The sequence below is a fragment of the Eptesicus fuscus genome, chromosome 6 (assembly GCF_027574615.1).
Source record: "Eptesicus fuscus isolate TK198812 chromosome 6, DD_ASM_mEF_20220401, whole genome shotgun sequence".
Lineage (NCBI taxonomy): Eukaryota > Metazoa > Chordata > Mammalia > Chiroptera > Vespertilionidae > Eptesicus > Eptesicus fuscus.
In genome coordinates this window covers 46,957,036-46,972,035 of record NC_072478.1, presented here as the reverse complement: position 1 = coordinate 46,972,035, position 15,000 = coordinate 46,957,036, and the positions used below count along the sequence as shown (strand labels likewise).

The 15,000-nt window shown below is 39.0% G+C and overlaps 1 protein-coding gene across 1 annotated transcript in view; it reads left to right on the top strand.

Annotated features, from left to right (window-relative positions):
- MARCHF1 (membrane associated ring-CH-type finger 1) overlaps positions 1–15,000 on the top strand; it is an 84,028-nt gene that overhangs the window by 35,666 nt on the left and 33,362 nt on the right. The window contains 1 exon segment of the mRNA XM_054717665.1: positions 523–703. Coding sequence (XP_054573640.1) covers positions 523–703 — 181 coding nt within the window.

Below are 15,000 nucleotides of genomic sequence, written 5' to 3'. Positions count from 1 at the left end.
CCCGATCCCACCAGGATCGGGCCTAAACAGGCAGTCGGACATCCCTCCAGGAGTCCCAGATTGGAGAGGGTACAGGCTGGGCTGAGGGACAACCCCCCACCATGCACGAATTTCGTGCACCGGGCTTCTAGTCATCAAAATAAAAGAATGAAATTATCAGATTACAACATCCCTTAGAAGACTTAGAATTTAGAACTTTTATGTATGAAAGCATATGCCATAGACACTGACCTGATAAACAGATTAAGCTGGGACACAGCTCAATAGTTGTGCTGTTAAAATTGGCTTTAGTGTAGAAGCGTAGCAGTGTTCATGCCTCCTAACATGACTTAAGAGTTGAGCAATGACTGCACAAATGAAAGAAAATTAATATCAGTCATAGATGCAGTTCTAGCATCAAGTTGGAATGAAACGGTCATGCCTTCTAAAGCTCAGGGTGCAGTTCCTCATACAGCCTGGGATGAACGAGGAAGGAAATCCATTGGTGGGAGATCTCACCCTGGCCGCTATGTCCTTCCCCAGGATCTGTCACTGCGAAGGGGATGAAGAGAGCCCTCTCATCACACCCTGTCGCTGCACGGGCACTCTGCGCTTTGTCCACCAGTCCTGCCTCCATCAGTGGATCAAGAGCTCAGACACGCGCTGCTGTGAGCTCTGCAAGTATGACTTCATAATGGAGACCAAGCTCAAGCCCCTCCGGAAGGTACAGTATTTGTAGGAGTTGTTTTGGAGGCGAGAAATTATAAAGCTGGCTTGTTTTAAAAATCCATTTGTTTCCCCAGCAAGGTTTTGCTACTATGCTAATATCCATGAAGAGTACATGCCTCATGTTACAGTCAATGTGTAAAATGCAGCCAAGTGTTTGCAGATAATGCTTCCTTCTCTGTTTATATTCCAGAGCCTCTGATTTTTACATCACTCTTCAAACTAAAAAAAAATAAATAGTGTGTGTATGAATGTATATTCATATATGTGCCTGTGTAGATATGTATATATGTGCATATATATGTAGATATATATGCACATATATACATATGCAAAATATTCTTGTAATTCAATGTAAATGAATTAATGGGAACTGGGAGAACATTTTATTTACTGAGGTCAATTCCCAAGAAGGTCAGATAATAGATTACATTAAATAATATGAACCCATCGAATTTCTTGAAAGTCAGGCATTAGCTAATAGAAGAGAATGATTTTTTTTTCTATACGGTGTGGACTCTTTTTTGTGTTTATCTTTATTTGGGGATTTGGTGTAGAGGTTCACATATAATTAGAGTACATAGAAAAAGTATTATTTTCCATAATGTTCACCAAACTCTAAGGCAGAGGTAAGTATACTTTTACCTATAAATTTAATCCTCGAATTCCTCATTTATGTTATATTTTTCTAAAGAATAAATAATTATATGAATAAAACATAAAATTAGCATCTCACTCAAAGCTAGTGGAGGAAAACTAGTAAAGGATACAAAGAAAATGAACTTCATGTAACTCATGCTTGATGGCTGGGCCCTTAGATTATTGCATGGAACTTATTCATCTTTTTACCCAACTGCAGCCTGACATATATGGATGCCTCAATTTCCAAATGAGAGTATAGAGACTGCGATTTAAATAATGAATCTGCCTACAGCTGCTTTTTCATTTGAATTATATGCAATGAAAAAGTGTATAAAGAGAACATTACTTGGAAATGAACATGATGGGTTTGGAGATGAGCAGAAATGTAAAGCAAACAAGAATATTCCAATAGGCATCTGACTGGTGGCTAGCCAGCTCAAGTCTTCATTAAAACTCTGTAAATTATGGAGAGAGAGAATAGCATCCCCTGCTTTTGTGGGAGCCTTAATTTTAAAATTCTGCAAGTAGTTTAGAGATGTCAAAACTGCTGCACAAAATGCCTCTGGGAAACACATTGTCTTGAACATCTAGGGTGACCTGAGTGCAAAAAGATGACCCTATGTTCCTCTGGCCCCAGAGCAATCAAATGACACAAACAGAAATGGGCCCTTGCTCCTTGCCCTTTGCTTTATCCACTGACCAGATGCTGTATGTTGTCTGGAGAAGCTACATGACACACTGTGCTCCATGATTCTGTAAATTTCTCTCCTGACCCTCCAGGGAACTACAAATTATTTCATATCATCTGTATATTTCTCCATGTTGTTTTTTTCTTAACCTAAATCTATATAAAATTTTCATTTCAACGTTGTCAAACATAACATTCAATTTGAAAGTTACAACCTAGAATAATAAAATATTTACATTTTCTCTTCTTCATGCTGTCTACCCTCTTCCCCACTTTGTATAATAAACAATACATGATGCTATATATAACTTGAAAAGTATTCTTATTCTACCTTCAGCTTTTATAGAATCATCCCTTATATACAACTCTGATCCTTTCTTAATATTTTATTGCCAATAATTTACAACACCATCGAGAAATTCTATTTTTGCCTCAACTAACCTATTTACAAACTAGAGAAATGCAGTGAATACATCTACCCTTTTTAATGAATATGAATATTCATTACATACTAAAGTAATAAATATATTCCTAGTAATGAATATGTTGTGGCAACCTACTGGGCACCTACTATCTGTTGATTAATGAAATATCCTAGTTTTCTTATAAATATTTCCTTTGAGTGGTCATAAATATTAATGAAGGACAGCATGTCAACATCCTTCATTTTTAATAGCATTTATATATCTACAGAGGATGTTAGAACCTCATCCGGAGGTTGCTTCCTAACAGCCCACTGATGTGTTTTATTTGATCCACAAAGATTAAAATTTGAATTAATTACCAATATTTAAATAGGTGATTATATTATGTAAAACTCTACACATTTGAAAATCACAGTATCTGGTTTTACTGGAACCATATTTCCATAGGACAATAGCCTGGGAGCTAGATGATGGCTAGACTTTCAAAAGTCTATTTGCCTTTAAGTTCTTCACATTTCTCAGCCTTTTCGCTTTTCCAATCCTGAGACTTTGTGCCATCTCCACTCATCTGAGTACTCTGTGGCTCCAGGGAAGGTATTTGAATTTTCAACTCCTGGTTTAATACATGACTCCTAGACATACATTCTCTTCCTACCTCTGTGGTTTATGGGTTAAAAGCCTAGAAAACATATTCCAAACTTTCACTTTCTTCCTTAAACCTGTGGGGCACTGGGACAATACTTAAATGTCAGTATCCAAAATGACTTTTCAGATTCTGAGGTGGTACAAACTGTATAGATTTGAGGCATTTTAAAACTTTTCTAGATGGTTTGTTTTGATGGCACTAAGATTCAGCAACAATTTTCTTTTGCTAGTTTTTAAGTGGTCATCAAGAATGAAAGGCATAGCTCTAGCGTATTTGGCTCAGTGGATAGAGTGTTGGCCTGCGGACTGAAGGGTCCCAGGTTTGATTCTGGTCAAGGGCACATGCTTGGGTTGCGGGCTTGATCACCAGTTGGTGGGGGGATGCAGGAGGCAGCCAATCAATGCTTTTCTCTCATCACTGATGTCTCTATCTTTCTCTCCCTCTCTCTTCCTCTCTGAAATCAATAAAAATATATTTTTTAAAAGAATGACAGGCATAATAACCTGTGGACACAGACAATGGGGTGGTGAGGGCCTGGGGTGGGGGGGTCGGGAGCAGGCTGGAAGAGGTTAATGGTGGGGTGAGGATCTACTTTCAACAATTAAGATTTAAAAAAAAAAATGACAGGTATAGCATTTGGTTAGAATATATTTGAAATATATCCAATTAATTGCTCTCGATTCAGCAATTCTATTACAGCTTATAACGGTCTAAAGACCAGTCACATGAAACAATTACTTTAGCTAATGATTCTGAATTTCTAACATTAGCCAATGGAAGTGGGATATTCTGTTAAGATGAAATAGCTTCTTAAAATAAAAAGGTGCAAAGCTTCATAATCTGATGAACATAGTTGCTTAATAGTTAGTCTCTACAGATATCAGCAAAACCTTACTTCATTAATGGCTAATAATACTACATGAAAAGCTATAGTTAGTAAATTCCTCAAGGTATGCTAATGTTTCGAGAAGAAAACCTTTAAAGTCTAAATAAAATCAAGAGTTTATTTGAGAAAAAAGCAATTTTTATCATCTTTACGTCAGTAGCGCAGCTACTTGTATAACATTTAAGCAATGTCCCATTGCTTTAGCTGGTTTGGCTCAGTGGATAGAGCGTCAGCCTGCGGACTGATTGGTCCCAGTTTGATTCCGATCAAGGGCACATGCCCAGGTTGCAGGCTCAATACATAATAGGGGATGTGCAAGAGGCAGCCAATCAATGATTCTCTCTCATCATTGATGTTTCTATCTCTCTCTCCCTCTTCCTTTCTCTCTGAAATCAATATAAAGATATATATTTTTTAAAAGAAAAGTTCCATTAATCTACTGAGTTACCTGCATCAGAAATAATTCCTAGGGCCAAGAAAAAAAAAGCCAAAAATATAGCAAGCAGAATGACAACTCAGTGAAATTTCAAAATGGACACAATATCAGTTTGGAAGCATAAACTAATATTCTGTTCTGAAGTTGAAGAATTGCATAGGGCTCAGGTTTGAATCACTCCTGAGTGGGAGAAACCAGTTGCTAAGCTTGAAGATAGCAAATGCTACTGACAATTTATGTCCTCCCCTAAAATGTTCCTTTATATAGCTTTCCATATACAACGATTTGACAAATATTCAACTCTATGTATCCATTTATTCCTTGCCTCATTTCTACAGATAAAATGAGGCAGTGAATCAATTACCTTTGCTTTAGTAACAATTAGGTTGAGCCATATGCACTTGTCATTTTTGCAGATCAAAAATAATTGAATATTGGAAAGCTCATAATAGATAAGTTCTGTGTGAACTTATTATGCCAAATAAAAAGAAATAATCATTTTGGTATTTCTACATTTCCATCATAATGACTTACGGTGATTTAGTTACAATATCTTTTTTTTAAAATAAAGAACTGTATATGGCAAATACTATGTTAATTCCTTCCTTTTCTAATTTGATGTAGCATCCCATCCTATCTAATAAAAGAGTAATATGCAAATTGACCATCACTCCAACACATAAGATGGCTGCCCCATGTGGTCAAAGATGGCTGCCCCGATGTGGACACAAGATGGCTGCCACAAGATGGCCAGCAGGGGAGGGCAGTTGGGAGGGACCAGGCCTGCAAGGGAGGGCAGTTGTGGGCTATCAGGCCTGCAAGGGAGGGCAGTTGGGAGGGACCAGACCTGCAGGAAAGGGCAGTTGGGGGGGACCCAGGCCTGCAGAGAAGAGAAGTTGGGAGGGACCCAGGCCTGCAGAGAAGAGAAGTTGGGGGGGACCAGGCCTGCAGGGGAGGTCAGTTGGGGAGACCAGGCTTGAAGGGGAGGGTAGTTAGGGGCAATCAGGCTGGCAAGGGAGCAGTTAGGCATCAATCAGGCTGGCAGGGGAGTGTTTAGTGGGTGATCAGGCTGGCAGGCAGAAGTGGTTAGGGGCAATCAGGAAGGCAGGCAGGCGAGCAGTTGGGAGCCAGCAGTCCTGGATTGTGAGAGGGATGGTAGTCAGATATCCCTCGAGGGGCCCCAGATTGGAGAGGGTACAGGCTGGGCTGAGGGACACCCTCCCCCCTCCGTGCACGAATTTTGTGCACTGGACCTCTAGTCTTTTAAAAGAGCCAAGAGCCTATATAAACTGCCCTAGTGAGTCAACTGCTCAAAGGTTATTATCGATTCTCTGCTAAGCTGCAGGTCTTGCAATTCATAGCGTTAAAATTGGACAGGGCAGGAAATGCGATTGGATTCTTAGTTAGGGTCTTTCAGTACTCTATTGAATAATGTTGCCTAATCATCTAAGAAATTTAAAATACATCATTTACGTAACCATTGTGGGGGATTTGTAATTTCACTAATACAACGATCACATACTGAATTTCTGCTATGTGCCAGATATTTAGAACAGGCCACTTAGTTGCCGAAACCGGTTTGGCTCAGTGGATAGAGCATCAGCCTGCAGACTCAAGGGTCCCAGGTTCGATTCCGGTCAAGGGCATGTACCTTGGTTGTGGGCACATCCCCAGTAGGGGGTGTGCAAGAGGCAGCTGATCGATGTTTCTCTCTCATCGATGTTTCTGGCTCTCTATCCCTCTCTCTTCCTCTCTGTAAAAAATCAATAAAATATATTAAAAAAAAAAAAAAGAACAGGCCACTTAGTTAATTTAATCTCCATTACAATCCCATTTTTATGTAGGTATGCATAAAACCCATTTTACAGATGAAAAAAAATGAGACACAGCATCAAACTTACTTGATATCATCACCCCAAAGCTCCCTGATGCTAAAGCTTATACTCATCACACTGACTTACCACCTTAAGTAGCTGAAATCCTGTCCCTTCAAGCATCAAAACGTTAGCTTTTGTGTAAATTTCTAATGGCAATCTTTCAAAAGAAATTTTTATAAAATAAATTTTTTTCTAAAAAATCTTCCTTCTTAAACATGCATGTTTTCCCCAATGTATTTTCCTAACAGTTAGTTACATCATTACATTGTTTTGCAGGCTAAAAAACATTAACCAACAGCCACAAAAGCTTGAAACATATATAAGGCTGTTCTGCTTCCACCAGTCTGCTGTGATTTGAAAGCCTTTCTATCTGCTTTTCTTTGTTTTTCTTAGTTCCCTGCTCTCAAAGCATCCACCGTCACTTCTTTGTTCCTCCACTAGCCCGTATTCAACATTTTAAATAGCTACTGCTTTTCTATTTCAAATAACAACAAAAATCAAGAGTTATAGAATTCCATCTAGATAAAGCTGAAGTGAGTTCTAGATGAACTTTGGCAGGATTCTTTTGATCATTGGGAAGAGTTTCATGGGCATGAACATTCTGGCATTATTCTTGGAATCTTGGAGTTCTCTTTGACATCCTTCTTAATTTCCAATTTCACTCAAATTACTGAGGATTCCAGGATTTATTTTTTTAAAACCTTTAACAAATGAAGATTTCCATTGCCTCCAGGCTATTTCCCCATAATCAGAGCTCAGTTTGGGGGCGTGGGTTTGCTGTTTAATTTCTTCACAAATATAGGAAATATATGTTCTACCCTGAGGCCAGACAAAGCTTTCTGTATATGTATTGCAAAAAAATCCTCATAATTTGCAATGCATGCTCATTCTCTCATCTTTTTTGCTATGCTTCAATTCCACTGCTATATGAACCCTAAGGGTAGTCTAAGTGATTTAGAATAATCCTAGGAAATGATTTTATTTTCAAACTCGCACTCCTCACATGAATAAGGTAAGTTTTCCACAACAACTTCCTTGCTGTTCAGTGGTGCTGTGTACAGCCAAACACTTCCCTTTACCTTCTCGCTGCTTTGTTCAATGAGAAAGAGGAACCCAACGGGCTACTTAGCTGACTGCTGTGGGAAGGAAAAAGATGGGTAAACTACAAAATAAAAAGAATATCATTACAAGAAAAGTATTCAACAAGAAAAGTATTCAAGTCAATTGAAGTATTATATTTTCCACTAAAATGTTTTCCTTGTATTTTATTTGTTTTATTGCCTTAATGCATTCATGCTGTCAGGACTATAATTGATATTTCAATTAAAATAATATTCCAGTGTGAGTAGATAACAATGCCAGTATGTCTTATCTCGAACGATTATGAAATGGAAAAACAAGTGGCTAATGTTTTTTTTCTAGTAGACACTTTGGACTTTTTACATGACCTCATCCTTTTGTCTTTTAAGGAAATTCTATACTAATAGGTTGATTAGTCTTAAAAATTTCAAAACAAAATTGTCTGGTCAGCTTGGATCAATATTATGATATTGTTTGTGCAAAATAGAAATATATTCTTCTCTCCGTAACAGACAAGCTTATTCTTTTATGAAGCTTCCATCCATAAACATGGTACAACCTCTAGGCAGATTTGAGCCCTGAGCAGCAAATTGTGTTCTGAGTAATTTTTCTGAGGAGGCTCCAATAATGCCCAGTTCATACATTTACCCACTGTACTATCCACTATATGCCAGTTGTGTTCAGTAGTGAACCAGATAGGAAAAAAACACTACTCCCAGAGAACATATAGTCCACTGCAAGAAAGATGAAAAAGGATGAATTACTTACAAGATTTTGTAATAAATTTGAAGGGCATGGTAGTGGTGTGAGGATCGAGAATTTTCTGTAACTTCAGAGGGAATGCTAAATAAAGGTAATTCAAAGAGAGCAAGCCACCATATGTTTGGTCTTTACTTATGAGACCATCCACATGAACAAATTTTTTTTACAATAACTATAAACACATAGCAAGATGACTGTCTTTTCTCTTTTATTCTCCATGCGTCGTATAATATAGGCTAATCAAGAAGGTATTAGTTAGCAGTTGGGCAACCAGGACATTAGGGAGAGAGAATTGGAATATAGAGCAGGACTTGATAGAGGATGTCTCGAAGGAGACTTAAATAAACAACCCCTGAATAACCATTGTTGGCGAAAACATTTCTCTTCAGTATTTGTTATTAGTAGGTCCGATAATATATTACTTCAGCTCTGTTCCTCCCTTTGAAAATTATCACTTGAAGGACTTAGCCTCATTTGCTTGGTAAGAATGCCACCTTATGCCACTGTTCTAGATCTGCAAAGGAACAGTTAACTTACGTTAGATACACTATTGAAGTATTTAACAGGATACGGTCCTCCCTTGGGGAAATCCGTTTTTGTTTTGACAAGAAGTGACACAAAAGGGAACTTCTTTTATATATTGTGTATTTTGAAATTTAAAACATAAACTGTGATTAAAATGATGGAATCAATATTACAGTGATCCATATGGAAAGCATAAAAGCATCAAATTAGAATTTGCAGAAGCATATGTACATCCATGTGTGTGCACACACGCACACACAGTTACAAATAAAGATTTCCCTAAAGCATCATCTTATGATTGAGTTTTTTAAATGAGAAAGAAGTTATATGTCTTTCATTTTAATTTTTTTAACATGATATAATTATTGAGTTTTAAATTACTTTTATATTTAAATTTTCCTCCAGCTAAAGATTTTTTTTTCTTCTTCAGCTGGAATTTTATTTTAAATTTATTATTCTAATTTCTCAAATCTTGGCATACAACTTAAGAAAAAACTTCCCTAAATTTTTGGCTTAATTTATTGAACCATAAGGCACTGAAAATCAATATGGCTTTCTATAAAGCAAATATTTTAGACAAATCAAAGTCCTTTCCTATTGGATTGACAAGAAAAAGAGAGAAGTGAGGAATATGTTGGTATGTTCTATCTGGATCATACTTTTTATTTATTTGTTTTCCTCACCTGAGGATATTTTCCCATTGATCTTTTAGAGAGAGTGGAATAGAGAAGGAAAAACAGACAGAAACATCGATGTGAGAGAAATACATTGATTAGTTGCCTCCTGCACGTGCCCCAACCAGGGCCAGGCCGGGGAGGAGCCTGCAAGCGAGGTACTCGCCCCGACCAGAATCGAACCTGGAACCCTTTGGTCTGCAGGCTGAAGCTCTATCCACTGAGCCAAGCTGGTCAGGGCTCCACCTTTCTTCATATCCCACAACTTCTGTCTTCCCATTGAGGATCTATTCACCCAAATTTCTCAATCGTAGACAGTTATCCGGTGACTTTGGGGAAATAGCAGAAATTCAGCTCCCAGCTTACCCCTTGATTTTAGCTCAATAAACATCCCAACCAAAGTCATCACATCCTTAAGTGTTCCTGCTCCTCACAGGCCATCATTTATCTATCTCCTTTAAAAATCAATCCTAAAACAAAACTGGCTGATGTGGCTCAGTTGTTTGAGTGTCATCATGTGCACCTGCGGGTTACTGGTTTAATTCTTGGTCAGGGCACATGTCCAGATTTCCAGCTCAATCGCTGTGGAGGGTGTGCAGGAGTTAGCCAATCAATGTTCAGCTCTCACATTAATGTTATCAATCTCTCTGTCTCTCTCTCTCTCTCTCCCTGACTCCCTCCCTCTCTCCTTCTCCCTTCCTTTCTCTCTGAAAGTCAACTTTTAAAAAATCTTTAAAAATAAATAAAAAATAAAAATTATTCCCCTACCAGTGTTGCTCAACGGTTGAGCGGAACCAGGAAATCATGTTCGATTCTTGGTCAGGGCACATCCCTGGATTTCGGGCTCCATCCCCAGTAGGAGGCATACAGGAGGCAGATGATCAATGATTCTCTCTCATCATTGATGTTTCTATCTTTCTCTCCCTCTCCCTTCTTCTCTCTGAAGTCAATAAAAACATATTAAAAATAAAAAAATAAAAGACCAAAAAAAAAGGATGTTTGTATGAAAGTTGTGATGGTTAGCTTGTCAATTGATACAGTGAAAGGACTTAGCTAAGAGCATAAATTATCACTTATAGCTTGGATTCTCTATATTCTTATCTTGATTGAGAAATCTTAATGAGTACGATTGAATCAGAAATTGTCCGTAATGGTAATGCCTACTTTGGCATACTTCCCAACAATATGCCTATTTTTCTGCTTGCTATACAGTTAGGGAGTCATTGTTGATGTCATGCCTAGTCATTTGTCTCTTCTAAAGATACTTCTAAAAAGCAAGTTTCCATTTATCCACTGCCACCCTTTAAATTATTCATAGACTTAGAGTGAAGGTTTTTCTGCCATGAATGGACACAAAGCCTCGTGAATCACAGTGGCCTTTAATGTAGGTGATGGGTTCATCTATTATGCTTGTCTATTACCCAGAAGAAAGAAAATAAATGTCACTTGGAACAAAAACATTGTTCTTGTACTCAACGGCACACTCTGCTAGGTTACCGAGGCCCTGCACATGTGGCAGCTGTCACTGTCCACCCGCTAACACCATCTCAACTCAGAGGAGCTTGTGCTAATGTTTCTCAACTTTGTAATTACAGAGGCAACTCCTCTGCCCTAATGTGTGTCCTTCCAGTCCCAGTTCCCTTCTATGACCTTAAAGCCAGGAAATACAAAGGGAAGGCCCAGCCACACATATGTCTTCTGCACCCAGGACCCATCTCTGATAATATCAGGTGGATCACAGCATGAGATTATGTTGGGGGGAGATGGGGGACCCTCAAAACTGCAGTGTAAGCCAAAGAAAGGCAGATCTCCGTTTACCTTTTAAAAAATCATTTATGAAAGAAAAATGCAAACTCCTCATTTAAAATTGCTTTATGGTGATTTTTAGAAGAAGAGTATCAACACTATGTACTAAGAACAGTGTCACCAAGGGACCCTTGTGAGGGAAGGAAACAAACTTGTTCAATAATGTAGGTTTTCAGTAACAGGCTTTGTCTTAGAGGCATGACACTGCAGATAAATCCCTCCTCAGCCCTGCCAGAATAATTGGACCACAGGACTCATATGTTAGCAGGTTTTGTTTTCTATTCAACTAATAACCAGCTTTGTTGTGGTCATCCTTATGATGCTCATTATTTAAGAATATGCACTACGGCAAGTGCTATTCCCCATAGAGGAGCTTTGTGGGAGACTCAAGAGAGTCTGGGCAAGACACACTTTTCTTAGCAGAATCAGCTTTCAGAGAATAGGCAGGGACTTCTGAAATCCTGTTGCGGGGTGCGATGGTTTAGAGGAGAGGGGGACAGACTCTTGAATAACACCCTTGCACTTTCTGTTTTCTTCCTGCTTTCCTGTCTCACCCACCTAGATTTTTCATCTCTTTCCTAATAAGGGTCATGATAAAAAGTGAGAACTGATATTTTATAGGTCAGGTAACACTGCCTTGCAGTGGGATTAGTTTTCTTTTAACCTAATTTGATAGATAGTTTCCAATCTTGACGCACTAGAAGGTCCTGCATTGCCATGGATTTCTTCACGCAACTAACCCATGTTGTCAAGGCAACCCACAGCACTGTGTTCTCCTCTCTACAAAACCAGTTCCAATGTTGCAAACCCTAAATCACAATCATCTCTCATAATATACGGGGTCAAAGACATTCCCTGTATGCACAAAACTATTGCTTTTTTATAAGATACCATGTCGTTACAGTGAAAGAATCTGACTTGGGGGTAATGTGTATATTAAAGCGTTAAAGTTAAAATAATTCCCTAACATTGATGTCCTGTCTCTGCATTTCCAGGAGATGTGAGGTTGTTGACTACAGGCCATTACATGTTTGAAGCTGTAGGAACAACGTCAGCATATTTGACTAATTTCTGAGTCTATTGACTGCAATCACCAGCTTTTCCAGGGTTTCTGAAATTAAGTCAATTAAAAGCAACGTATTTGCTCGGGTTAATATCACCCACCTGTTGTATATGTTTTTCCCCTTTTAAGAGTTCAGACCCGGTTTTGAGAGTTCTTTCTGTGAATGTGGGGGAACTCCACACTTCTCGGCAAGCTATTCCCACATCACACCTGAATTTAGAGACTGAGACCTGGGCTCCCAAGCAGTTGGTTTGAAAGAAAAATCCCCTCAGAGGGTATTTTGTTTGTTTGTTTGTTTTGTTCATTAGATTCCACATATAAATGAAATCATATGGTACTCATCTTTCTCCGACTGGCTTATGTCACTTAGCATAATGCTCTCCAGGTCCATCCATGCTGTCACAAAAGGTAAGATTTCCTTCTTGTTTACAGCTGAGTAGGATTCCATTGTGTAAATGTACCAAGGCTATTTGATCCACTCAACTATTGATGGGCACTTGAACTGCTTCCAAATCTTGGCTATTGTAAATAGCACTAAAATGAACATAGGGGTGCATATATTCTTTTGAACAAGTGTTTTGGGTTTCTTCAGATACAGTACCAGAGGTGGAATCTTGGTAATACAACTCCCAGGCTACATTTAACTTACACAGTGATTGGAAGTGATCCTTAGTCATTCATCGAGTACTGTTGATCTGGTTTTCCAGTTAATTTTTCAAACATTTGTAGGACTTCCTGCCCCTGACATTTTTGTTCAAAAGTTGATTACACAAAAAGTTGATAACATAAAGGGTGAAACATAAACTCATGTTTCATTTCACGATTCCCAAAAGTTTGAGATTGTAAACATGTGGCTTTAAAGGAAGTTTCTGTATGGGCCCTAGTGGCTCAGAGCACTTTCGTGTTGCACGTTTACTAGATATAACGTAGCTCAGCTCCTTTCAGCTGCCATTCTTATTTCAATAACCTAAGACATGTTATTCATATAAAATAGTACAAATTATCACATCCGCTATTGAAGAACTGGCATTATTTTCTTTCCATTATTGTGAGTTGATAGATCAGGCATTCAAATGTCAGTCAGTTTAAAATGCCTTATAGTTTGCTTAGCTCAGCCCTCTCTTGCTACAGACTTCAAGCATCATTACCACTCCATCACCATGCACAAAGGATTTGAGCTCGCTTACAAAAAGAACACCAAAAGTCAGGGGAACCGTTAAGGAGCTTGTAGTAAAAGAAAATGAGTGGAATACAATCATAAGGCAAATGTAAGGAAGATGCATACCGTAGGTCTTGTATACTATTTGTATGGCAAGTGTCATTTGCCTCCAAAATGCTTAGCAGCCGAAGCAAGGAGGGAAATGTAATCAATAAATAATGTATAGTATATAAATATAAATATTTTAGCAAATACACAGATTACGAGGTCAATGTGGTCCTAGGGAAATTACCACTGGAATTGTCATGAAGCAAATTTGATAGAGGTGTAGCTCATTTATAGTGATAATACACTAAGATGAATTCTGTTAATGGCCAGGATGTTGAGCCAGAATTTACTGGTTGCTTACTGATGCCAAGTACTGTGCTGCATGCTTTGTTATAAACCCAACCTCATTTAACCCTCTTAAGAAACACAAAATAGCCGAAACCGGTTTGGCTCAATGGATAGAGCGACGGCCTGCGGACTGAAAGGTCCCAGGTTCGATTCTGGTCAAGGGCATGTACCTTGGTTGCGGGCACATCCCCAGTGGGGGGTGTGCAAGAGGCAGCTGATCGATGTTTCTCTCTCATCGATGTTTCTAACTCTCTATCCCTCTCTCTTCCTCTCTGTAAAAAATCAATAAAATATATTTAAAAAAAAAAAAAAAAAAAAAAGAAACACAAAATAGGTTTTCTTATAGTGTCACAAATGAGGAAACACATGTGAGGCACAGAGAGGTTAAATAAATTACTTAAGGTCTTAGTTTTTATGCAAAGGAATTAGAATAGCCAAATCAACTTCAAAAAGCACAAAATTGAAAGAGTCATCTACCTTATTTAAAGACTACCAAAAAACTACAAATAACCCTACAGGAATTGAGGCAATGTAGTGTAATTGTCAAGACTGACAAATACATCAGTGAACCACACTAGGGAGTCCAGAAATAGACCCACACATATACAGCCCAATAATTTTTTTACAAAGAAACAAAGCAATTCAGTGGGGAATGTATGGTCTTTTGTTTTTTTCCCCCCCCTTGGCTCCAGGTTTCTTTATTATTCACATCTCAACAAGTCTTATTTCATTACATCTTTAAAATCCTATCTAATAAAAGAGTAATATGCAAATTGATCATCACTCCAACACACAAGATGGCTGTCCCCATGTGGACACAAGATGGCTGCCACAAGAGGGCCGACAGGGGAGGGCAGTTGTGGGCAATCAGGCCAGCAGGGTAGGGCAGTTGGGAGGGACCAGGCCTGCAAGGGAGGGCAGTTGAGGGCAATCAGGCCTGCAGGAGAGGGCAGTTGGGGCAACCAGGACAGCAGAGGAGGGCAGTTAGGGGCGACCAGGCCTGCAGTGGAGGGAAGTTAGGCATCGATCAGGCTGGCAGGGGAGTGGTTAGGGGGTGATCAGGCTGTCAGGCAGAAGTGGTTAGGGGCAATCAGGCAGGCAGGCAGGCAAGCAGTTGGGAGCCAGCATTCCTGGATTGTGAGAGGGCAGTCGGACATCCCTTGAGGGGTCCCAGATTGGAGGTGGTGCAGGCTGGGCTGAGGGACACATGCACACACTCCTGTGCACGAA